This window comes from Heteronotia binoei, chromosome 11, assembly GCF_032191835.1.
Source record: "Heteronotia binoei isolate CCM8104 ecotype False Entrance Well chromosome 11, APGP_CSIRO_Hbin_v1, whole genome shotgun sequence".
NCBI classification, from domain to species: Eukaryota; Metazoa; Chordata; class Lepidosauria; order Squamata; family Gekkonidae; genus Heteronotia; species Heteronotia binoei.
Genome location: NC_083233.1, coordinates 55,809,933 through 55,836,493, shown reverse-complemented (window position 1 = coordinate 55,836,493; position 26,561 = coordinate 55,809,933). Strand labels below are relative to the sequence as shown.

Below are 26,561 nucleotides of genomic sequence, written 5' to 3'. Positions count from 1 at the left end.
CTAAGTTACTAAAAGATAGTTTTAGGGTTTCATGGAATGTTTCTTCAGGCTCAGCGCTTTTTAAAAAAGCCTGACAAACCCAAAGATTTGCCAAGCAGCAAAGGAGCATGAGGAACGTCTATCTGTAACAGGGGACACTGACTGTTAAGAGAATTCTGAAAGCTGTTTGTAGACTGTTTTTGTTTATTACACTGTTTTGCCATTAGATCCTAACTTTGCATCATTTTACATTCTTGACACTACCCACCAGCTATACGAAGTTCACTTGTATCCCATTCCCTCGCCTGAAGAAATATGCATGCATACAAAAGCTTACATTCTGAATAAAACTTCGTTGGTCTTAAAGGTGCTACTTGACTCCTACTTTGTAGACTGATTATGTTAGGCTTTAACTAGACACAACTAATTTAAAGAGTGTAGCCTTCCCCTCCCCCCACCCCGCCAAGCCCGTCCTGAATCTGCCCAGGATGAATCCTATCCACGTTTCCTCGGGTACAGCCCACACACCTTTCAGAAGTGGCATTTACTGCCGAGTAAACACATAGGGTTGCCAAGTCTGACTCAAGATATATCTGGGTACTTTGGAGGTGGAGCCAGGAGACTTTGGGGGTGGAACCAGGAGCAAGATTGTGACAAGCATCCAAAGGGAGCTTTGGCCATCACATTTAAAGGGACCACACTCCTTTCCTCCATTTGAAATAATGAAAGATAGGGGCACCTTCTTTGGGGTCTCATAGAATTGGACCCCTCAAGCCAATCTTTTTAAAACTTGGGGGGGAGGGGGGTTGAGGAGAGGCACCAGATGCTATGCTGAAAATCTGGCACCTTTACCTCAAAAAACAGACCCCCCCCCCCGAACCCCAGATACCCACGAATCAATTTCCATTATAGCCTATGGGAATCGGTCTCCATAGGGAATAATGGAGTGCCCAGCAGACATTTCCCTCCCCCTCCCGCTTTCTGATGACCCTGAAGCAGGGGGACGGCCTCTAAACCGGGGGATCCCCTGCCCCCACCTGGAGATTGTCAAGATAGAGAGCTCACAGGTATGAGCTCACTTTAAACTTTTGGTGAGCTGCCTGAAGAAGGCACTCCGAAAAGAGGACAGATGCGCAGTCCATTTGCAGCCACACTGTGGAAAGCAGTCATATCTATTTTGGAAATTCTTGGACTTCGTGTAGTTCTGCAAACAAAAAGAGAACATTGTACATTTTTTTGTAAAAAATAATTTCTGGAATACTATTGAATATTGTTTAGTAAAAAATTGTTTTGGTATTATATGTTTTAGTGAAAACCCTCAAAGAGTGTTCTATATTTTTTTTTGCCCACCTGGAGATTGGCAACCCTATAAACACGCATTAGGATGGTGCAGTGATCAGCGGGGGGGGGGGGGAATCATTCCGCATCAGATAGCCTTGCCCCCACGAAAACTAATCAGTTAAGTCCACGAATGCAAAAAAAGTTTGCTCCGATCCTCCAGGAGGAGCCTTCATTCCTCTGCACAAAAATCAGCGTAGGGCAAAATCGCAAGACGGAAACAGCGTCCGCTACAGAAACCACGACTCTCCTCTCTGGTTTCCGGGTTTCTTATGGTGCCCGCAGAAACGGTTGTCAAGGGCAACGCGCGACGCCATTTTTTTTCTTCTCCGGCGGCCGCTGCGAGAGTTTCCAAGTCGACTAGGCTGCAAGGGGTTTTGCTGCGTCCATGTTGCATGTAGAGGGGGCAGGCCTCGGAAAGCCGGGGAGGGAGGACTGTGGAGACTAGAAGAAGGGGAGGGGGGCTTCTAATGGACGCCTTAGCTGCAGTTTCTTAAAAAAAAAAAAAAAAGGAAAGTCCCATCTAGGGGGTGGGGATCTGTGGGGAAGCCCCAGTCAGAGAAAGCACCTCCAAATGTGGGGCGGGGAAGAGGCATGCAGAGCTTCATAAATACTGGGGAGGAGCGTTTAGAGTAACGGGGTTTACTGAGGTGATCCCTGGGAGAGAATTGTAGTAGCAGCTGGGTTGTCCTGCCGACTGAAACTTCTGAGAATGTGTGCGGCGGGGGGAGAAGTCGTGGGATTTAAATTTGATAGTCCTTAAAGAAAAGAGGGCGGATGTAGTGTTCTGATCTTGGGACTCAGTTAAAGTGTATGTGCAAGAGAAATGATTGGCAATGTGGCTGTATGCAGGCACTGGTGTCAGAAGTGGATCTGAAAGCATCCAGGAATGTAGCAAGCTCTTAATTGTGGCAGATGCTGCTTGCTGGGAACAGAGAAGAGGCAGATGAGCTAGCCTTGGCTAGAGATGATATTAGAAAGAGTCAACCAATAACTTTGGTTCATGGTGCACCGAGACGCTGATGCATAAGTTTCCATGCAGCAGTTTGATCTGATTAGAGAAGTTTGGCTATTTGTGCAAGCCTTGGATGATGTGGTTTTATTCCCCTCTTGCTTGTCAGAGCTAGGTGTGCAAAGAACATACATCTTTGCACTAATCCTTGTTGGCCAAAAGATATTATGAATGAAGTTTGCTTTTTAAAAAATGCTTTCCCCCTAGTTGTCTAAAGTAAGCAAAAAAAAAAAGAGAGAGCTATTCTGCCTTAGCAGCTGCATGGGGACAGGATTGGCAATAGCAACTGAAGCTGGGGCCTGTTGAAAGAGCTGTTTGACAAGACAGCTGAGCGGCGACGCAAAGATGCCAGCGAACCCAAAGACAGACCCTCGTTACTTTGTCCTGATCAAGCCTTTGCCCATCCCTACCCAGAAAGGTCTGAAAGTCCAGGCACGAAGCAGCACCGTCTACAATTGCTGGGACAACACAAGAGAGCATGTTTTCCGGGAGAACTATCACAGGAGGGTCAAGCAGGTCACGCAGCAAGGCTACTTTACCCCCAGCTGGAGACCTTATCAAGATTTTGGAGAGCCTCTTTACCTTGAACCTAAAAGACTCACTCTCCATGGCCTGGGACAACTGCCCCCGGTAGGTGTGCTGCTCTTCCAATATTTTTCCATTTGGAGGTGTTTTCTATTATAATTATTGGGCCTCCTTGTGGCAAGGATGTTTTGTTGGAAAGTCTCTGACCGTGATTATTAAAAGACAGAACAAAGGAAACAGGCCCTCTGTTGCTAAGATGGTGGTGATCGCACCTTTGTAGTATACTAGCATCCTCTGCTGGTAGCCACTTCCTCCTGTGAAGATGCTTTAGGAAGGGGGGAATTTCATACAAATGTTCCCTTGCACCCTGATTCCACTTACTTTTCCAGACTTCAACCTTATTGAGACCTCAAGGCTTCAGGGCAGAACCTGATGGCTTGAGGCTGTGACCTAGTCTGGTGAGTTGTCTGTGCGTGCTTGGGCCTCAAAGTTCTCTTTAGGTGTAGAGGAAGTAATAGCCTTAGCTACTGTGAGTAACAGGCAGTATGAAGCCTCTGGATTGGTCAACCCTGGAATAAATAGTAGGAGCATGGCCTTCTCTCGTCAATGGAACAGGACCTTCTGCTTCTAGCCTTGTGAATCTCTTGGGTGGCCCTTCAGCGAGGAAGGATGAACTTTGATATGGTTACCACTGGTGCCAGCTGGCCATGATCAGCAGAGTTGGAATGCTTTTCAGAACACAGCATTTCCAGTCTTTGAGTGTTTTCTTGGGCAATAACTTTCTGTTATACCTCCCTCCTTGCTATTCTGAGGCTGCCCCAAAATGGTCCAACTGAGCAATCTGCGCATTTGTTTAAGAAGTATGAAATGTCCCAGTTTAGTTTTGGTATCATGCCTCCTTCTCTGCAGAGATGTGCACATGTAAAGCAGGCAGTTCTGATTCATTGCAAGTCAACGAATGCTGCTTCTCAAACAGCATTTTGGTTACCTGATTGTTTCCAAGCGCTGTGTTAAAAAGGTCTGATCTGATTCCTTAGCAGACCTCTGTGTGTGTGTTTGGAGAGTTAATTGCCATGGCAAATTCATCTGCCAAACCCACAGGGGTGGCTTGTTGACTTAAAGAAAAGAGACCTTTTTATTTTGAACACTCAAAACAATTCTGTCCTTTCCAATGTGTACTTTCACCATTGCTCCTGCCCTGCTTTGTATTTATAATAGGATTCTCTTGGGTAATTATGTGCTGTACATAAAGCAGATGTGCAGTGAGATGGATAACTGCATCCACCCACAAAGAAACTGTAGAAGAAAACGAAGCCATTGCTGTTGTCAACATTAGCATTATGTGACTCCTGTAGTTAAAGAGCTACAGGGGCTGCTGTTAAAAATTGCATAGATATGTCCCTGAAGACTCCTTGCTGGCAGCTAATGTATGTGGAAGGGCCAGCAACAGGAGCTTCACTTCTTAGAAGCCCGTAAGACACTATTATTGATGTATGTCACCCAGAGCCCGGCACTAGCTGGGGTGGAGCGATTAATTAAATCAAATAAATAGTAAAAATGATAATAATAAAAAGACATTTTAACTCATTTCTCCCTAGTGCAATAGCAACAGAAGTGCCTCAATTGTGTTTTCTCTTAATGCACTTTAGGTGCTTGCACATCCCTTTACTTCCTTTTTACTTGCATAGGGAAGTGAGCAGCTAAGGTGCATATAATGCTGAGAGCTTTGCCCAAAGCTTTTGCTGCAGGTCCTTGGCCTCACTCTGAGCTCACACTGGAGAAAGATGGCAAGCTATTTAAGGGGTAGTGATCTAGGGGTCAAGTGCTTTGACAGGGGCCCTGATAAGAAGACCTTGTGGACAAGGAAATTAAAGTAGGTAGAAACTGGGTTTTAAAACTTTTGTTGGTTTCATGCACCTTTCTTGGTTACTGTTCTAGAGGGGGAGCTACCATGCATAGGAAAAAGGTCAGCCACCCAGAATTCTTCCCGAAAGACTGACACCGCTTTCACACGTTAGCTAATGCGCTTTAACTCTTGTTTGCAGCCACTTGCAAATGGTTGCTAAAGTGCATTTGAATGGAAAGCAGCTGAGTCACAGGGAGGAGTTGTGGCTTTTATCAGTGATAAAATGCCTGTTTTGCATGCAGTTCCCAACAGTTAAAAGCAGGCTGTGAGTGAAGTGCAAGATCTCTGTGTGATAATCTGGAGAGCCGCTGCCAGTCAGAGTGGACACTACTGACCTTGATAGACAGTGACCTGATTTGGTATAAGGGCACTTCATGTGGCTTAGAAGCTCACTTGTATTCTCCAAATGTCAGTTTTCAGCTTGGTGAGGGTTTTGCTTATATCTTTGTTATAAACCCACTGGCTGGCTTGGGCGTGTCTCCCTCAGGCTCAGTTTCCTGGTCTGTTGAGAGGAAATAACTGTGTTTCTCTCATATGTTTCTTATGTGGATTAATGCAACCCCCCCCACCTGTTAAGCACTTCTCTGAATATGGAGTTGAAGAACCCTTGTTCTATGGTAGACAAGCGCTCTGGGGATCCTTGGCTGTTGCCATGGCTCCATGGGAGATGTAACTGAGCATAGCTGCTGCAAATGTATCAGTTGGTTTTATATCAGTTTCACACTGCCTTATAAATGGACAAGTTCCTACTCTCCAGCATTGGATTCAGAATTCCTTCTGAGCAACCAGGCAGGGGGGGAAAGTTTCTGTGATTTCAAGGAGGTGTTTCTTTTTAACTTTCAGACCACCAATATATTCACAAATGTAATTTCAAGAGGATGCTTTTTTCTTTCAGGCCACTAATGTATCTCACGTAAGCATGTGGAAGGTGGGAGACAGACTGATTAAAAGCTACCCCCCCCCTTTTTTTTTGCAAGGCTAAGGATGACAGCTTTCTACAGAGAATTCTGGGGATGGTAGTTTGTTATGAGTGTTTAGACTAGTTCACTCTTGGCTAAATATAATCATCTGTACAGAACTGCAGTTCCTAGAGTTCCTTTGAAGAAGAGAGTGGCTGTTACACCAGCTTTAAATTAAGTACAGGGCTTTTTTTGTAGCAGGAACTCCTTTGCTTATTAGGCCATACACCCCTGATGTTGCCAATCCTCCAAGAATTTACAGGGTTCTTAGTACACCACCTACTGTAAGCTCCAGGAGGACTGGCTACATCAGAGGGGTTTGGCCTAATATGCAAGGGAGTTCCTGCTACAAAAAAAAAAAAAGCTTTGAGTACAGGTTATGATCAAAGGCCTTGTATTCAGCAGCACTAAATCCTAAATCAGAAGCACAGGAGGTTTTTTTTGGGGGGGGGAAGGGCTTATTTTCATTCACAGAGTCATTAGTCTCATGTTTCAGTGTCTTCTTATTATGACGTCTTCCGTGCTTTGTGATATGAGGCTAGAAATGTGATGCTTGGAGCTGGTGACCAGCCAACTGCCAGATCAGTGCTCTTTCAGTCACTCATTGCAGTTGAGCTCTGCACAACTGGCATAATTTTCCCCTTGACACTTTTGATCATTTGCCGTGTTTGATTAAAAGCCCACAGTTGTCTGTGGGTGAAGTTTAGAAGTGGACAGGGAAAATGAACTAATTTTTATACTATCACCAGAGCTATTTTTGTGGATGGCCTTGTCCTCCACTATTATCATGCAGCAAGCTAAGGAGTTAGCAATGACAGTTAATGATAAAAATGAGGAATCAGGGATTCCTTATCCAAGTTCACAAAATCCGTGCCTGGGTTTGCTTTTTTCTTCTTTGACCGTTTTTAAACTATTGCTCAGTATTTTCTACCATCTGACCTCTGATTAACTTTTCGTCTCAGTTCCAGCATTGTCATCTAAAGGCATGCAGGCCCTTTAGATCCTTCTGGATCTATCAATGGCCTTTGATACAGTTGACCATTTGCTGCTGATCAACCAACTTGCCTTTCTGGGGGAAAGGGGCACTGCACTTGGTTCTCCTTGTTCCTCCAGAGACTCTCTCCGAGAGTTCTGAATTGTGGGGCCCCTTAGGGTTTGATTCTCTTTCCGATGTTATTTAACACACACACACCCTCTTGCTGAGACTGTCATGAGGTTTGGAGCTGCTGATGACACTCAGTTCTTCCTCCTTCTGGATAAGCTGCTGGAGGCAGGACTCTTGGCACTATCCCAGTGCCTTGATGCAATAGTCCAGTAGTTAAGGGGGGAGCTGCCTGAAGTTGAATCTCTCCAAAACAGAGGTCACATGGCTGGGAAGGACTGAGAGGCTAGCTGGAAGCTCTCTCCCAAGATTCCATGCCAGCTGCACACTCTGTAAAGATCCTCGTGGTGTGGTTGGATTCTGCCTCATCTTTGGATAACAAAACAGGAGAGACCATGAGTGAATTGTAATTAAAGCTAATAGCAAAAGTAAATACAAACTTTAAATAACATCACACATAAATATACAGTAGAAACAATATAGCCAAACCATTTATAGTCCAATAGTCAAAAATCTTCCAAGGCATCCACTCCATCAGAGGTAAGTCTTCATAGATAAAGTCCTAGGTACAGTCTTCTAACAGTATTTCTTTAGGTACCCCAGGACTTCAACAGACTAGGAGACATGCATCCAGAAAAGCCAGAACTAAGACCATAAACCCAACCATCGTTTCAATTCAGATTATTTGTGGTCCTTGCTCTAGTATGGTGATAGCCATATATTTCAATATTATAATGTTATTTGTTTTTATATTGTTTTTATTTTATTAGTTTTAATGTTGTAAGTCACCACAAGACCCTTCGGGTGACTGGCAACTAAAAAAAGGCAATAAATGAATAAATATTGGGGAGAAATAACTTTTTCCCAAGTAGCCAGCCACTTATCAACTCATTAGAACTTTTAAAAAAGAATGTGTATTTTCAGGTGTCCACATATGTTTTTCTGGCCAGCTCTGCCCTTTGTTCTGTTGCACGGGTACAAGAGATTCTGGGTCTGTAACAGCACATGCAGTGTGACAAGCTGGAGCCATATTGAGTTGCTGACAACCTTCAGCTGCAGAAAGGATGATATCATCAGATCTCTGGCATGAACTGGGTAGCCCCAACTTTAGTCAGTTTTTCAAATGGAAAACTCAAGGGGAAGGTTTCTACAGCTTTCTCTTCTCCACCAGCAGATGGAATTCAGTCTCAGAATGGGTTCAGTTACATTCTGTTGGTATGTTTAAGTTATTTCAAAGGTTCCCGTTCTTGCTTTATCCCAGGCCAGACCATTTTGTCGCAACTGAGAAGTTAGAATGCCAGTTACAGCTGACACAAATTTTGTACTTGGAAATAGGTTTCTCAGTACAGAAAGTCATGTCTGACGCACAGAAACTTACCATTCTAAATTTCTTGCCTGTCCTTTATCTTCCCTGCCTAATTTACTTTAGGTGTTGGATTGTTTGCTGTTGCTTTTTGTCTCTTTATGTGGTTTCATAACCACCATCAGGTCTACTGTTCCGGTACTGAGTTTTCTGTCTTTTTTAAATGTGCAAATGAACACCTCAGAGTATAGATTTGTACATTCTATGGCTTTCTGGCAGTCCTTCTGCCTTGTCCTCAGTTCCTGTGATATTACTCAGTTGGTTTTCCCAGTATTGGCTTGTCAGTTCAGGGTCTGGGCCTATCCCGATTGTCCCTGCATAGCTCATGGAAGTGTTCAGGGCTGAGAACAACTTGCTCAAGGCTATGCAATAATCCTGTAGCAGAGTTGGGACTTACATCTCATTCTACCTGTGGGAGGGTGGCTTTTGCCCTAAGTTCCTGCTCCCTCTATTTTTGGCCTCCCCTGAAAGTATCTGCCTCCTCTTGTTTATTTATCTATCCCATCTGCATTTGTTATTTCCCCCAGGATGCTCAGGCAGGCGTATTTCCCAGCGGCCCTTGTTTAGGCTGGCAGCTAGTGACTTGCTGCCCATAATTTGCAGCTGAGTGGAGATTGGAACCAGTCCGTGCCCAGCACTCTGTCCACTGAACAAAACTGGCATAACGCTGCCCATTCCATTGCCTCCTTTCCCCTTGTTGTTCTTGCTGTGTCCTTAGTTTCCTTAGCAACTCAACAGGGAGGCAGCAATGCAGCATCTTCTTTGGGGGCTCCCTTCAGGCAACCGACCCTCTTCGCCAGCTCGAGGAGCCGCAGCCTGTCACTTTGAAGCCCATAGGGAACAAGTGGGAGCTGCCCAGTCATGGATGCCTGACATTGCAGTGCCACTTTTGAGCATGGCTGCATTAGAATGGCCAGTTGCCCCCACTGTGAATTTTAAGAAACTTGTAATTTTTTCCCCTTCCCTGCGGGGGTTTGCTAAAGATGATACTGTCAGTGAAAACAATGTTTTAATGGCTGTGTGACATGAAAGCCCTGAGACTAATGGAACACAGCCTAGAAATCGAAGCTGAGTGAATGTTTAAGGCTTCTAGACTGCAATTATGATATAGTCTCTGCCTGCAGCTGTCATTACAATCACCAAATGTCAGCAGCGATTAGTTCTCTTTCGGAAGGTCAAATAACAATGGCGAGGACGTCGGAACAACGATAGTGAGCTCTACTGGCAGGCAAAGCATGGGCAGCCCTTTGTTTCTCCCCTAATGCTTTAAACTTGAACTTAGTAAAAATATTGTTCTTTGAGTGTGTTGGTAGACCCTTTCCAGGTTCAAGAAGCAAGAAGTTACTTCCGGCAGAGTTCTTTGAGATTGTTCTCTACTGGAGCTCCACTTTCAGGACTGGCTCCAAATTCTTTCCCCCTGGGTCAAGATTTGTCAACAGGCTATGCTAATGAGCATGAAATGGAGATGGATGAAGCTTACAAACCAAAGGAGAGCTTTAAATTGCTCCCTGCCACCCCCAGCTCTTCAGTGTTCTCCTGGTACTTCACCACCACATGCATCAGGTCCTGGTCCCAGAACAGCATAGTGACTGATCCCACTGCTTCAGCTCACTACTGCTTGAATGGAGGTCTCTCCATCTGGCAAACTGGCCAAAGCTACAGGTGTCCCAACTCAAGAAGCTGACCTCTCTGAAGTAAGACTGGCAAAACCTGAGACAAAGTTTTCAGTCCGTGGCACTGAAACTAAGGAATATCTGTCACCTGAAATCCTTGTATCCCTTTCCATTTTGACGTTCTGGTGGAGAGTTAAGACCTTTGGATGGCCTTCTAGCTGCACATGAAGCTGTTTTATACTGAATCATATATATTATACTGATGGACTCTTGGTCCAGGAAGGTCAGTATTGTCTAAAACAGGCAGCAGCTTTCCAGAGCCTTAAGCAGAGGTCTTTCATATCACTGACTACCTGATCCTTTTAAGTGGTGGTGTCAAGTATTGAACCTGGGAGCCAGCGTGGGGTAGTGGTTAAAAGCAATAGACTGTTATCTGGAGAAATGAGTTTGATTCCCCACTCCTCCGCTTGAAACCAGCTGGGTAACCTTGGGCCAGTTACAGTTCTCTCAGAACTCTCTCAGTCCCACCTACCTCACAGGGTGTCTATTGTGGGGAGAGGAAGAGAAAGCAATTGTAAGCTGCTCTGAGACTCCTTCGGGTAGTGAAGGGCAAGGTATAAATCCAACTATTCTTTTTCTGCATGCAAAGTAAAGACTCTTCCATTAAGCCACAGGCCCTCCTCTAGGTTGATGGATTTTTACAATGATGTTATGCTGAGTTCATATTTATTTATCCCGCCCCTTCTTCACAGGCACTCAGAAAATACAAGAACTGCATTGCTGAATCAGACGAAAACACCATTATTCCAGCATCCTTTTATCAACAACAGCCAGCAAAGGAGCTTCTGGATGCCCACAAGCAGGAGAATAAGCATCTTCTCCTATGGTCTAATATTCAGAGGTGTACTTGGAGATTCCAGTTAACTGTCTTGACTGACTGCTGTTGATTAGGCCTCACAGTGAATTTATTTAATCTTTTTTTTTTCTCTAATACCATCTAAGCTAGTAGCCATCCTCACATTTTGTGGTGTGCGTGCTCCATAATCTCACAAACCCAAATATATGGTGCCGTCTCATGAATATTTCAGTGAAGTCAGTCCGTGTCCATAATCATTCCTACCATCCTCCCACTCTTCAATCCTTTCATTCAGTTTTGGTGAATTTCATATGTTTTCTGCCCTCTTTGCATTTGTCACTTGTGTACATGCTAAGGTTTTTCTTTGCATGAAAGGGTTCTTAAAATCTGCCAGAACCAATCTCCAGAAACCCATTTCCAAGAACCAAAATCAGGCAAACCTCTTTTTTCTTGGTTCAGTCTGCAAATCTCTGGCTCCTTGTTTTCTAAATATTTCAGGCAGTTGTTGTACCTGTCTGGGTGCCAACTTGCAAGTGGGCATAAAGTATGGCTTCTATGATTTGGCTCCTTGTGTGACATTTTAAAAAATCAGCAGGCCAATGTTTTTGTTCTTCTGAGGCTGGACCAGCTGTTGTGTGAGGAATTAGTGCCAAGAGGCTTGTCATGTTGCATTTTTCAAGTTGTCAGGATTTATAGTGTATTTATTTCTTACACTAGAAGCTAGTGTGACACTTGTACATTGAGGTTCTCAAAGTATTACATAACCCCCTTTGGGATGAATTTGGAGGTTGCTGGCCAAATGCTTTGTTCATGATTGCTTTTGAAATTCTCAGTGAAGGCTTAATTTGAGCAAGGTTTAGCCCCGGACCTGTCTGAATTCTACAGTTTAATCCTGGAATTCTAGGAGGAGAGGTTGTGGCTCAGTGATAGTGTTGCTATGAAGAAGATTTCAGGTTCAGTCCTTGACATCTGCAGCTAAAGAGATCAGGAAGAAGATATTGGCTTTATACCCCACCCTATACTCTGTAACCCACTCTGAGAATCAATCTCCTTTATCTTCCCCGCCACCCCACACAACAGACAGCCTGTGAGATAGGTGTGGCTGAGAGAGCTCTCCTGGAAGCTGCCCTTTCAAGGACAACTCTGCAATCGCTATGGCTGACCCAAGGCCATTCTAGCAGCTGCAAGTGGAGGAGTGGGGAATCAAACCTGGTTCTCCCAAATAAGAGTCCGCACGCTTAACCACTATGCCAAACTGGTAGGTAATGTGAAAGACCTGCCCCTAAGACCCTGGAGAGCCACTGTCGCATCTAAGGCCCTGAAGAGCCCTGGAGATAGGACTGACTTTGATGTGTCAGTGGTCTGATTCAGTATAAGGCAGCTTCATGTGTGTTCAGCATGTGAAGGGAATGGTCATCGATCACATGCATCTCAGCCCTTCCGCTGAGGAACTCACAACTACAACTGTTCCTTCAAGCAGTAGGTTGCATGTTTGAGTGGATGATCATAGATAAAATGTCTATCCCTCAAATAAGCTTTAAACACTTTTTTCAAATATCTATAGATCGAGAGCTAGAAAAGATCTCTCTTTTGTCCCAGAATATACTTTTATCTGAGAATCCCACTATATCCTGTTACCTGTTGCTATGGGTGAGGCCAATAAAAGGAGGGCATTGTCCAGCATTGCCTGGATCCAGCTTCTGCTGAGAATCCCTGTCCCAAGGAATGTCTTATATTAAATCGTAATTGTAGTTTGTAATAGATTTTGATTGCTGTGAGCTGTTTCAGGAGTCAAATTTTAGCAGAAAAGTTTTATAAAGAAATATTCCAAGACTTAAGTCTACGTGGGAATCATAACTTCTAACCTACTAACCCACTTCTTACAATCAGGTTTGGGTTAAGAACATAAGAGAAGCCATGTTGGATCAGGCCAATGGCCCATCCAGTCCAACACTCTGTGTCACACAGTGACCAAATATCTATATGTGTGTGTGTCTATGTATATAAATATATATACATAGACACACACACACACACACACTGTGACTAATAGCCACTGATGGACCTCTGCTCCATATTTTTATCCAATCCCCTCTTGAAGCTGGCTATGCTTATAGCTGCCACCACCTCCTGTGGCAGTGAATTCCACATGTTAATCACCCTTTGGGTGAAGAAGTACTTCCTTTTATCCATTTTAACCTGACTGCTCAGCAAGGGCTGGAGCACTTTCCCTATGAAGAAAGGTTGAAACGCTTGGGACTCTTTAGCTTGGAGAAACGTCGACTGCGGGGTGACATGATAGAGGTTTACAAGATAATGCATGGGATGGAGAAAGTAGAGAAAGAAGTACTTTTCTCCCTTTCTCACAATACAAGAACTCGTGGGCATTCGATGAAATTGCTGAGCAGACAGGTTAAAACGGATAAAAGGAAGTACTTCTTCACCCAAAGGGTGATTAACATGTGGAATTCACTGCCACAGGAGGAGGTGGCGGCCACAAGTATAGCAACCTTCAAGAAGGGTTTAGATAAAAATATGGAGCACAGGTCCATCAGTGGCTATTAGCCACAGTGTATGTGTGTATATAAAATTTTTGCCACTGTGTGACACAGAGTGTTGGACTTGATGGGCCGTTGGCCTGATCCAACATGGCTTCTCTTGTGTTCTTAAATCATTAATGAACAAGTTAAAGAGCATGGGACCCAGCACTGAGCCCTGCGGCACCCCACTGTTTACCGTCTTCCACTGCGAAGACTGCCCATTTATACCCACTCTCTGCTTCCTATTAATTAGCCAGTTTTTGATCCACAAGAGGACCTGTCCTTTTACTCCATGACTCTCAAGCTTACTAAGGAGCCTTTGATGAGAAAGTTTATCAAAAGCTTTCTGGAAGTGAAGGTAAACAACATCTATTTGGTCCCCTTTGTCCACATGTTTGTTCACCCCTTCAAAGAACTGTAACAGGTTAGTTGATTTCAAACAATTTTTATTAGTAACATATGGCAATATATTCAATTTCTTATATCATTAATAACTACTTTTTAAAATCCCATATATTACTTTCTACCTACCCCTCCCCCCTTTACTTGACCCCTGCTGGTGTACTAAATTCAAAACATCATTTTAAAAGGTACCCCTAATTAAAAAGAACCCAAGTTCATATCTTCCCCCCACTTATACTTAATCATTATCAAAGATTGTCCAATGTCCTTTTATTTTCCATTCTTTTTCTCCGTATCTTCTGAACTTCTTCCACTCCATCTTAAATACTTCTAAATCATAGTCTCTTAAAGTTCTTGTTAACTTATTCATTTCACTCCATGTCATAACTTTAACAATCCAATCCCAAGAACTGTAACAGGTTAGTGAGGCAAGATCTTCCCTTACAGAACCCATTCTGAGTCTTCCTCAACAACTTGTGTTCATCAATGCGCTTACTCATTCTGTCCTTGATAATGGTTTCTACCAACTTTCCTGAAGTCAGACTGACAGGCCTGTAATTCTCCTCTGGAGCCCTTTTTAAAGATGGGAGGGACATTTGCTACCTTCCAGTCCTCAGGAACGGAGGCAGATTTCAATGAAAGATTATATATTTTTGTCAGGAGATCCACAAGTTCAATTTTGAGTTCTTTCAGAACTCTTGGATGTATGCCATCCGGACCTGGTGACTTATGAGAGCCAGTTTGGTGTAGTGGTTAAGTGCATGGACTCATATCTGGGAAAACTGGGTTTGATTCCCCACTCCTCCACTTGCACCTGCTGGAATGGCCTTGGGTCAGCCATAGCTCTGGCAGAGGTTGTCCTTGAAAGGGCAGCTGCTGTGAGAGTCCTCTCAGCCCCACCCACCTCACAGGGTGTTTGTTTGGGAGGAAGATAAAGGAGATTGTGAGCCACTCTGAGTGGAGGGCGGAATATAAATCCAATGTCATCTTATTAGTTTTTAATTCGTCAATCAGTTGTAGGATCTCCTCTCTTGTCACCTCAATCTGACTCAGGTTTTTCAACACCCCTTCCAAAATTAGTGGTTCTGGAGTGGGCAAACCCTTCTCATCTTCCACAGTGAAGACGAGGCAAAAAATGCATTCAGATTCTCAGCCATTTTCCTATCCTCCTTCAGTAATCCTTTTACTCCTTGGTCATCCAAGGGCCCCACTGCCTCCCTGGCTGGTTTCCTGCTACTATTATATTTGAAGAAATTTTTATTGTTGGTCTTTATATTTTTTGCAATATGCTCCTCATAGTCCCTTTTTGCCTGCCTGATCACAGTCTTGCATTTGATTTGCCACAGCCTGTGTTCCCTTTTATTAATCTCACTTGGACTAGCTTTCCACCGCTTAAAGGAGTTCTTCTTACCTTTTACAGCTTCCATTACTTTGTTTGTTAACCATGCAGGCCTTTTCTTATACCTGTTTGTGCCTTTCCTAACTTGTGGTATATATTTTATCTGAGCTTCTAGGATTGTAGTTTTAAATAGCCTCCAAGCTTCCCCAAGAGTTTTGACTGTATTTACCTTTCCTTTCAGTTTCCTCTTCACATGCCTCCTCATCTCAGAGAATTTACCCCTTTTAAAGTTAAACATGGTTGTGCTGGTCTTTTGGGGCAACTCCCTATTTATACAAATGGTAAAATCAATAGTATTATGGTCACTGCTCCCAAGCAGTGCAATCACTTTTACATCTCTCACCAAGTTTTGGGCATTACTTAGGACCAAATCCAGGATCACCCCACCCCTGGTAGGTTCTATGACCATCTGCTCCATAGCACAGACATTGAGAGCATCTAGAAACTCAATCTCTTTCTTTCGACCTGAACACATATTGATCCAATCAATCTGCGGGTAGTTAAAATCACCTATTACAACACAGTTTTTACGTTTAGCCACCATCTTTAATCCTTCCATCATATTATAATCGTCTTCTATCTTTTGATTGGTGGGCGATAACAAACTCCCATAGTTAAATTTCCTTTTGGGCCCTCTATTTCGACACAAAGCATTTCTAGAAGGGAATCTAATTCTCTGACCTCAGTCTTACTGGACTGTATACCCTCTCTGACATACAGAGCCTCCCCACCTCCATCCCTTCCCTTCCCTATCCTTCCGATATAACTTGTATCCAGGAATCACCGTGTCCCAATGATTCTCCTCATTCCACCAAGTTTCTGAAATTCCCACAATGTCTATGTTTTTCCCCAGCACTAAATATTCCAACTCACCAATTTTACTTTGAACACTTGGTAAGCTTGGGTTGGTAAGCTGTGCTCAATACACACTCAGAGATGCCTTGTTCATAAGTTCTCTGAAGTAGTATAGTTTGGAGCTGGTGCAACTTAGTGGCTAAGCTTGTGAACCCTGAACTGGGAATTCTTATCCTTCCATCTACAATAGCGGGATAGTAAGACTGATCTACCTTAATGGCACATTATCTGAGAAAGTTAGTTTTTAAATACCTGGGCAATCAAAAAGGCTGGTTGCTTCCAAGGTTTGTTACATCTGATGAAGTGGACTGCGGCCTATTAAAGCTTCATGTTGCAGTACATTTGCTTTGCCTTTATAGTCCCACAAAAAACTTCTAGGTTTATTGAGATAATATCTAGTAAGTTACAAAAAGTTATTTGTAAATGATAAATATTGCTATATTATAGTTTCCAAATATATACTCATTATGTTTTATTCTGACCTAGGTTTTCCTCCCCCTTCAGCAGTCTCTCATCTAAGAGATCAGTCTGTTTGACACTTACCCAGCCTCATCAGTTCTGCAACACCAGATGTTCCCAAATGGGCACCATTATTAATGGCACTGAAAAAAGCTTATGGGGCCAAGGCCTGCCTGGAATTAAGTCCTTACTCTGGCTGTAGTTTACGTGGTCAACAGTGACTTTGTGAACATGTACCTGACATATTTTTATACTAACCATACTGTGGTGAGGGCTGATTACTTCTAGGTAAATACTTTGCAGAAAGGAAATATCTCCAGTTTCCTCTTGAATGGGGGTGGATGGAAAATGAAACACTGAATGGGATAGATAAAGACCCTAGGAATGGAACCGTTTTGTTGGCAATGTTCAACAAACAAGATTTGGGGAGGGTTGTGGGAAGCAAAAATCTTTGGCGTTCATTCTAACAGCCATGGAAATGGAATGAACAAAGCAAAAGGAATCTGAGAAGCAGAAATAGAGATACTGTGTACAATAGAATATTTTTTATAAAAAAAAATACAAAAAAGGAAAGCGTTAGCTCATGTGGCTACATTTGAAAAACGCTGTGCTTTTCAGATACCCTGGCTGGGAAGAGAACCAAGACTGACCAAAATAACACAGGGATTCTAAGGCTGTCTGTAAGAATGGCATTAATTGGATTTACATCAGAAATTGCTTTTGCATTTTAATTCCGAAAGGCAGCAATCCAGAACTAATTTACTGCAGAGCAGTCCTGTTAAAGCCATTTGGACTGCTCCGGAAGGAAGAGGGTTGTGGATTTATAGTGGATGGCGTGCAACATTTTCTCAAGAGGCAAGGAAATGGAAAAGGGACCTGGGTGGAAGTGAGAATATAATGGAAGAAAATGAGACCATTGGGTAGCTCTTTTATTTTTCCTAACAGGGGTCCCACCTGAAATTTCCATGCTTCGGCGGGGAGGGCGGGATATAAATACGAAAAATAAATAAATAAATAAGTGTACATAAGCTGAGAAAAGAAGCCTAATACAAGACATTAAGGGCACATGCCCACCAAAGTCAGCAGAGCCTGCTTTGGCAGGGAGGGCGGGATATAAATCAAATCAAATAAATAAAGTTAGGCACTTCAAAGTCCCAGTGATTTCACTGGGCAAGTTCAGCCAGAAAAATAAGAATGCGCTTATGTCTCTCATGCTTTCCAATGTTTCACAAGTGAAAACAGGGACAAATTTATAATACACTTATTTTTGTATCAAGGATTGCTGCCTGAATTGCCTCTCAACACACATCATTACCCCATGCAGAAGGTGCCTGTTATATGTCGATGTTGTAACTGGTTATTCTTCAGTAGCATCTGGATGGGGACCCGTGGTAGTCTGCAGCTACAAAATAAAACTAGTCCATTGGCACCTTAAAGATTAAACAAAATTTGTTTCAGCGGATGCTTTCATGAAACAGAGCTCACTTCATCAGATGCATAAGAGTGCAGATCCATCAGGTCCAATTTATATAGAAAACAGAAAGGGGAGGAGGTATGTTTCAGTTATCTGATAATGAATACTAGATTCGAGGCATCTTTGCTGTTAAAATTATACTACAAAATCATGATTCTTACAGTATGTTAGCTGTTTGAAATACATTTAAGCAACTTCAATGCATGAAATGGCAAACTGTGCTCAGCCTGGTGTCATGTTTTTACCCACATGGGCATTGGGACCAGTTGTGTCCAGTTCCCAGAGATTTAATTTCCAGAGATCCTTAGGGTGACTGGTGAACATTTAAGGAGGACAAACCTAAGTTTCTTGCATGAATAACATTTTAACATGGAATCCACAGAAGGCAAAAATAGGGGCAGCTTACAAAGATCAGATACCAGAAAACAGTAGCTGTCTATTGTGGATGGAAATAGCATGTGCTCTCTCCTACTGAAATCCATGGGATTTACAAAACACACCACTCAGATGTTATGTCTCACAGTCATTGTTGGAGCTTGTTCCCCAGTAAATGTGTTTAGGAGTTGTAACTGAGTTGGGTCTTGTTCCAACTCTTTAGCTGAAGACCATCAGGATTTTTTTTTTCCTTAAGATTAATTCATATCCTATTTGTTCTGCTTTAATTAAGATTCCTTATTTCCAGGGAGATGAGAATTTAGTAAAAATAAATGTGAAACTGAGGGGGAAATGAAAGGGAAACATTAGCAGTTCACATTAATAATGCATACATTAAAAGACTCTTGGGAAAACATGCAGTGTAAGTTTAAAACCTCTTTCTAAAATGGCAAAATATGAAGTGTTCCCCCATCCCAGTTAATAAGCCCCAGTGTGGAATAGTATCTGTGCTGTGGAATTAAGCTTCCTGAGAATTTCAGTCTTCATGTCTTTTAAGAAGACTGCAGATTTATACCCTGCCCTTCTCTCTGAATCAGAGACTCAGAGTGGCTTACAATCTCCTATATCTTCTCCCCCCACAACAGACACCCTGTGAGGTGGGTGGGGCTGAGAGGGTTCTCACGACAGCTGCCCTTTTAAAGACAACTCCTACGAGAGCTATGGCTAACCCAAGGCCATTCCAGCAGCTGTAAGTGGAGGAGTGGGGAATCAAATCCAGTTCTCCCAGATAAGAGTCCACACACTTAACCACTACACTAAATTGGCTCTTTAAAAAAAATTGCAGACTCTTAGTCTTCAAGGATGCATGGAGATTTGTTGCTGGTACAGAGACTCTAGTTTACACATGTGCAGAGGCTCCTTTGCACATCATAAGAACTTATTTGTTCACTTCAATGGAGGGGATGATATAATCCATGCACAGGGAAGCAAATTCATGGAAGTGAATGGGGAAACCACACCTGCACGAGAGTTCCATGTAGGTAACATGGTAAGATGAGGCCCTGAATCAAGATGAGCAAGCAGAAAAGCCTGTCTTGTTCTGAAGATGTAGCAGGGAAAGACTTCTGTGTGGGCTCAGGCATGGATGGATGAAGGCTCAGGATAAAGAGTTTGTATGCCATCTCTGCTGTGAGCCCTCAAGATACAAGTAGGAGAAAATTAAAATAAAGAAAATGGGCAACATTGGGTGCTGAACCTTACAGGTCCCTAATCATTCTGTTTTTACAGTCTGCTGTAACTGGACGAGCTATCTTATAGACACTCTGGACTTGCAATTCATAGCTGTTGTAGAGTTGCGGCGGGTATGTTCTAGGTTACACTCAGTGTGTAAGGGGCTGTGATGAGGCCCAACAATGCTGGTCAGGAACTTTTGCATACAGTGTATATTTAAAACACTTTAAAAGTCCTGCTCATCTTATCAAGTGTCTTGTTTCCCCATGGTCAGCTGGATGTGTCTCTGAATCCCACAAGGAGGGTATGAAAGCAGTAGCCATTTTTACTGATGCCTATACTCCAGAAGTGGTGTTCAGGTGTTTGCTGCCTCTGATTGTGGAAGTTCTGTTTAAATGGCTACTAACTACTGATAGGCTACTCTTCCATGAATCCCCTTTTCAATTAAGCCAGTTGCCATCACTGTGACCCATCGCAGCAAGTCTCACTTAACTATTTTTGTTTTGGGAAGGGGTACAATTCTCTGTCCCAAACCTACTTCCAGTCCCTCCCAGAATCCTCTGTATTCTGCAACAAGCAAAGCTTCGGGGGAGGAGGAGAGAGTTCAGTGTGCCAGAAGTTCCATGAAAGTAGAAAATTTGAAAGCCAACACACAACGGTAGAGAGAAGGATCTAGCTTTCCAGTTCTCCATGTGGAATCATGTTGCACATAATGACTTTTATGTTTGGTTCAGTTTTGTATTGATTTGTTGCAATTGCTTTGGGCAGTGGTGTCACTTTGCTTGAACTTGGCATTAGAATGGTAAAATACGGATGAATCAAGATAATATTTTAAACTGGGATTTCATCCCAACTTTGCATGCTTACTTTTTTGTGAATGTGCCAATGGACACAGGTGGATCCAGATGAATTTGGAGGGCACCCTCGGCCTCAGAGCATATCCCCAGTGTCCTGGTCACGAATGTTCCTGCTTATTGGGGGGAAAATGTTTTTGCTTGTGCAAGTTTGGCTTCATCTTCTGCAACCTTAATAGAGGTTTTGCTTTGATGAGTCGGAACATGAATCCTTTCTCCTGTTCTTTCTTGTTCAAGGCTGCATGAAAAAGGGCTGTACCTTAAGCAATTGCTGAGGGTGGGGGAGAGAAGGGAAGCGTAAAAACCAACGACTGCCCTGGGATTCCATCTAATGCCGCCTATAAAAAGCAGCGTTTCAATCGCAATCTGAGAAGACAAGCAGAGGTCTGCCAGACTCGAAGTGTTTCAAGAGAACTGATTGCTTGTATTTATAGAAAGACAATTCATTTTTACCAGGCAGATTGTTCGTTTGCTGCTGCCCTATTAAGTCTGTCGTACGGCTAATAACTACTCTGCAATGCACACTACCCAGATTCATTTTGATAGCACATTTTAATCTTTTGCGGCTAAGGCCTTTGCAACAGCTCAATTAGGAGGTTTCAGGCTCCCCCTAGTGCCGTTTCCCTGCTTCTGGTGTGGGCTCTATAGTAGATGCATTTGAGTCTGTACTGGATACCGGCAGCACGAGATTTGGCGGGCTGTTTTAGAACGCCGCCACTGGTGCCTGCTTTAGACCTCTTTGTCAAAATTCACTTCTTCTTAGTACAACACATGTACTGCACTGTCTCCCAGGGCTTACAAGCTTACCTTTAGGATTTCCAGGTTCAGGACTGGATATGGTGATCCACTTGTGCAAGGAGTATGGCTATTTTCTTCTGCCCTGGCAGCCCCTTCCAACTCTGGGGAAACTGATTTCTGGTGTCAGAGGACCCACATGGAGTGATAGTTGTCAAAATTGCTTTTCCTGCCTCTTCCATTGGCTGAGCTTCACGGAAGATGGGGAAGGAGGCAATTTTTCTCACTGACCCACATGGCTATTGTTCTTTGCAGGTCCCACAATGCTGGGAATCCACTTTTCTGGGGTTGGAAAGGACTGCTGGGGAGAGGGGAAGGCTGGGGAAAGTGTCTTCCACTGACATGTCATTGGATCCAACCTCCAGAGTTTGAGAGTCAGACTGATCTAACATGTACCCAGGACTTTTTTGTAGAAAAAGTCCAGCAGGAACTAATTTGCATATTAAGCCATGCCCCCAGAACCAGATTAACAATTAGGCCAAGTAGGCACTGGCCTATGGGCCCCCATACCTTTAGGGTCCCCGGACCAGCCCCCCCCCCGTTTCCCCCCTGCTTGCCATCCTCCCGGCCTGCACGCACAGCCAGCAACTGAGCTGCTCTTTGCCCAACTTGTTTGGTGCGGCTGCTGCTGGTGTTGTCAGCAAGTTTGCCCCTCTCTGCCTCTCCCTTGCAGCTTAGTAAAAGGGGCTTTTAAGAAGGTGGCTGCAGCGGGGTCTGTGGGTGGCATGATCAGCACTCAGACTCAAATAATTTGTGAGGGGGGGGGGCAAGATTTCAACTGCCTAGGGGCCTCCACAGGGTTTAATCCGGCACTGCATGTCCCCTGACACCAGGCCAGCCAGAACTGCATTTCTGTGTGTTCCTGCTAAAAAAAAAGCCCTCCATGTACCACTTAAAAGTGTTGTTGAGCCTGATTCCTGCTGTCTCTGTGAACATGTGGAAAACAGAGGTACAGATTTAAATGCATTTGGTCTGTTTTTTTTTTAAATCAACTTGATGGCCATAAAGAAGGTTTAAAATTGTATAATCTCAGCCTAGCTGTGGTTTCTGTGATACCTATGAAATATATAATTTGAGGATATATTTTTTATTTGCCCTTCCTCCAGGGTGATTAACTGGGGAAATCATATCTTGCATATGTTGGCTATAGGGACAATTCCCAAGTGCTTTGAAATGGCCCAAATGAGGAGACGAACCCCTCACTTCTGTTCTTGTGAGCAGTTCTCCATGTTCTCTTGCGCACAAAAGTGAAGCCTTTGAGTTATCGGTTGTTTGTGGAAATAGGCAGCTGATGGATTGTAAGAATCAGTTCTGAGAGAAAGGCGATAATGATTTGTTGCTCGTTTGGAGTCATATAGTGCCCTCTCCTAAGGTCTCAGGGCAACTTTCTGCAGTTTAGTTGTATGTGTGGATCTGTATTTCTTAAATGGCTTACTAAAAATTGACCACATAGACCTTGGGAGGGAGAGGAACAGCGAGGAAAGCATCAGCCATCCCATACATGGAGAATGCTGAATTCCCCTGTAAGTGGATGAGTGGATCTGCAGGAGCAATGGAGAAGTGATCCATGAGCAAGTGTGTCACTTTTCTTTGCCTTTGTCCCTCGTACAGGCAGGAAATATTGTCTCAACACCCCTGTTTTCCTCCTTCTATCTCTTGGCTGTCCTGTCTAAAGCGGTTAGTCTCATGTTCTTAGTTAAACCAGGCCAGAACACTTGCCATCCTGCCATGTTGCAACTTCAGCGTGCAAGCACAATGCCTGCCTTGGCTATGAATATCTGGGGTTTTCTCATGGCCACCCTTTATTGTTAGCCCTTCCCCCCCCCCCTCCTCTGCTCTCCTTTGCCTGAAGTAAGCTACACTTTCTTCATGTGGGTTTTCCTTTTCTGGTCCACAGCTTCCTCTGTCACCTTCCTCTAGCCTAGCTCTGGTTTGCTTCTTACTTCCTAGAACTCTTCATGCTGAGCTGATCAGCCTTCCTTTCCAGAAAAAGATAACATTTCGTATCCCTAGGGCAGGGGTGGGGAACCATTTTTCTGCCAAGGGCCATGTGGATATTTATAACATCATTTGCGGGCCATAAAAATTTATCAACTTAAAAAACAGTGCTCCGCTGAGGAAGAATGATTCAGGCCAGCAAAATTAATGCAAATAATTGTTTTTCTATTTGAAGTCATGTGAGGAGAGCGTAATCTGGCACACACCCACACGGCCCGCTACCCTAGGCAAATTCATAGGTCCAGGGCTTTTTTGTAGAAAAAGCCCAGCAGGAACTCAGTAGCATATTAGACCACATCCCCTAATATTAGCATATTAGGTAACACACTCATTAGCATATTAGGCTACACCATCTGGGATAATCAAGTGCAAACTGAACTGGGACAGTAACTTTTCCAGGTCCTGCAGCAATTTTGGCCGGCCAGCCAGGCCCCAGGGAGGCTACCACACAGTACATCTGGGCCCTGTGATTCCTTGCCTGGCCCTGGGGAGGCTGCCACATGACTCAGTTCAGCTCAGCAATCCTCGAGGGCCACACCAAGTGACTTCGAGTGCCGTATATGGCCCTCGGGATGGAGGTTCCCCACCCCTGCCCTAGGGCATTGTGTGGGTTTGCTCAAGCCAAGTTGACCCTTAGCTCTGGGCTTTTTCTGGCATTACCATTAGTGGCACAGGAGCAGCTGCACATTGGCCAGCTCAGAGGACCCCATATTGTGGCTCCCCCCCCCCACTTCAGTGTTGTTCCCGTTTATGGAAGGGGCAACACTGATGTGGGAAGGAGCCATGGCATGGATTCCTCCTATGTGACTGTAGACTTCTGGCTTGCCCATTAAAGGTAATACCAAAAAGGGCTCTTCAGTCCACGGTGGTAGAATTTTGCAAACATTCCATTGCTGACAGCTCCCCTCAGAAGATAGATGTTGATGAACGGCTTCAGCCAAACCAAAAGGTGAGAGAGGCTTCAGTCCCATTATATGCCTTAGCATATTGAAGCATACATATTAAAGGATGAACAAGCTACTCCTGGAAGTTTTCCCTCCCTGGATTCCATAGGTGCTTGGCAGTGGCACAATGTACTGATCACATGTTCTGCTCATTTTATAGGAGCTCCTCAGAGATGACGTCTGCTCTGCTCTGGAAGAAGTAGTGGAACTTGAGGAGCCATCAAGTGTTAAGCAGATTCCGACAAAGGTAAATGTAATGTCTCCACTAAGTACCTGTTACTCCCATCCCAATGCACTTAAATCAGTACCTCCCAGCATGGTGTTGCATGTTGGCATGGGAGCAGTGTATTTGTTGCTATGTTTCTTTGGAGTGTAGCTTGAATTTCCTGTGTTATGTCTTCTTGGCCCAAAGGCAGGGCTTAAGCCATATCTGCTATACTCGGTCCATTGGTCTGCAGTGGCTCTGTATGGAAAGCCTTCCTCCCATGTGATTTCTGTTAGAGGTATCTTCCTTTCCAAATTCCATATTGTGTTATTTGGAGCTTGTCAGGCCAATATTTTAATTTGATTTTGTTGGTATTTTGTATGTGCCCTGTAGCATATTAAGCTTGTGCAAATGAAGTGTCCAGTGCTTTGCTTTTTAAATATTTATATTATGGAATTTTAACTTTTCCCCTCATTCTGGACAAATTTCAAGAGAGGCATATTTGAAGATATTTATTCTGATTTTAATATTTGGTTGTAGTGGTGATGAAACAGGCAGGTCTAAAAGTTGAGAAGTATGAAGCTCCTTTGAGTAATTTACTGGATCTGTCCAGATGCTTTTGGCTTTCCTTCATCAGATATTTTTCTTGAGCAGTATCATCCCCAAATTTATTTTGGTGTTGACTTTACTGACAACCTTGGAATCTATAGAATGCCCTGTCAGAAAATCAATCAATTAAAACTTTTGGCCTCACTCAAAATCAATTAATCTCTGCCCAGAAATAGTTGCTAAACTCTTTTTGGCTTTTGGCTTTAGTTATTTGCTCTATCTATTACGAATAAAGCTTTGTTGCACTGTTTACAGCATATGGTGACTTTATGAGAGGGACCATGGTGATTGGTCCATTCACCAACAAATCTAAGTGTTGTAATAATGGCTTTCTTCAACTGCTCTCAGATTGGCCGGGAAAATGTGTGTTAAGGTGATGACTAAGGGACTGAATTCCTAGACACCATAAATGGGTGTGCCTTATAAGAGTTAAATCATGGAAGAGGTTAGATGGAGGATCCTGGACTGGGAGCATGACCTAATGCTAGATGTGAGTTTTGCTGGAACAATGACCCCAGTGCAGCTGTTCAGCATTTGTGTAAATGGAAAGGTGCCCAACACAACAAAGCCATGTTTGTAGAAAACTTCAACAGCCTTTTGGGGTTGATTGAGAGCATTTGCAAGCATGTGAATAAGGGTGGAAAAGCAGACATTATATTCTTGGAATTCCAAATGAGTTTTTGGCAAGGTCCCAAGTTTTTGCCAAAAGCTCCCAAGTAAGCAATCATGGAATAAGATAATAAGTCTTCTCATGTATTAGAAACTCATTAAATGGCAGGAAGCAGAGAGAGCTAAATAGTTCTTGCAGTGGAGGGAATAAGCAGTGAGGTTCTGCAAGTATCCATAAAGGATCGGTGCTATTTAATGAGTTTATAAATGTTCTAGTATCAAGTGTGAGCAGTGAAGGGGCCAAGTTTTCAGATGATACCGAATTATTCTGGGTGGTGAAAATCAAAAGGAAATGCAATATAAGGATTGCTCTAAACCGGGTGTGGACAATGAAGTTCAATGTAAATAAGTTTAGAATGACACCCAATGAGGCAAAAAAATCCTAGTTGTGTGAAATGTACTATTGGGGTCTAGACTGGCAATAGCTGACCATAAAAGAGATGTCCAAATTGTAGTACAGTAGACAGCTCAGTGAAGATGGGTGAACTTAATGTGTGGCAGCTGTGAAAAAGCAAATTCTATTCTAGGTCTTAGGTCCAAGATTGAAAACAAAACTGCCAGGATTGTAATGACATTGTATAGGTCTGTTCTGGTCCAGGTGGTAGCCTGCATCATGAAAGGGAAGAAAGGCAAGCCAAAATAGCTTATGCAGTCCTTAGTCAATTCCTTCCCTCAGTAGCCTTTACCACTGCTGCCAGGTCGTCTGTTTTTCTCTTCTTTGCTTCCAGCCAACAGCCTTTTCTTTATAATATTATAAGTTTCTTAAACAACCCAGTAATATTACAACTACCAGACAGCAAGGTGGCTTTAGGCATAGGGTATGAAAACAAAGCCTCAGAAACGTACTGATTTTTATTTTAAGCATGAAATAACACACACACACACACACACACACACACAAGTTCTTAAGCAACATATTCAAAACCACAGGAGCATTCAGGGTAAGAAAATTAGATTGTTCCCTGTGTTGCTAGATTCTAAAATAAAAAGTCTTTTAGCTCCATCTGGTTCACTCTTTGCTCTTCTTGCTGTAGCAATGTCCTTATTTCCATGCTTGCTTTGTGGCCTTTAGTTCTTCTTGTTGATATTAATATAGATCA

At 43.4% G+C, this 26,561-nt stretch overlaps 1 protein-coding gene across 2 annotated transcripts in view; it reads left to right on the top strand.

Annotated features, from left to right (window-relative positions):
* Positions 1 to 2,618: 2,618 nt before the first annotated feature.
* The window catches only part of CCDC60 (coiled-coil domain containing 60), a 64,880-nt gene continuing 40,937 nt past the window's right edge, over positions 2,619 to 26,561 (top strand). For both annotated transcript variants that reach the window (XM_060249387.1, XM_060249386.1), the window contains exons 1-2: positions 2,619 to 2,959; positions 24,139 to 24,225. In XM_060249387.1, coding sequence (XP_060105370.1) covers positions 2,675 to 2,959; positions 24,139 to 24,225 — 372 coding nt within the window. In that variant the 5' untranslated portion in view covers positions 2,619 to 2,674. The remainder of the gene's footprint in view (positions 2,960 to 24,138; positions 24,226 to 26,561) is intronic.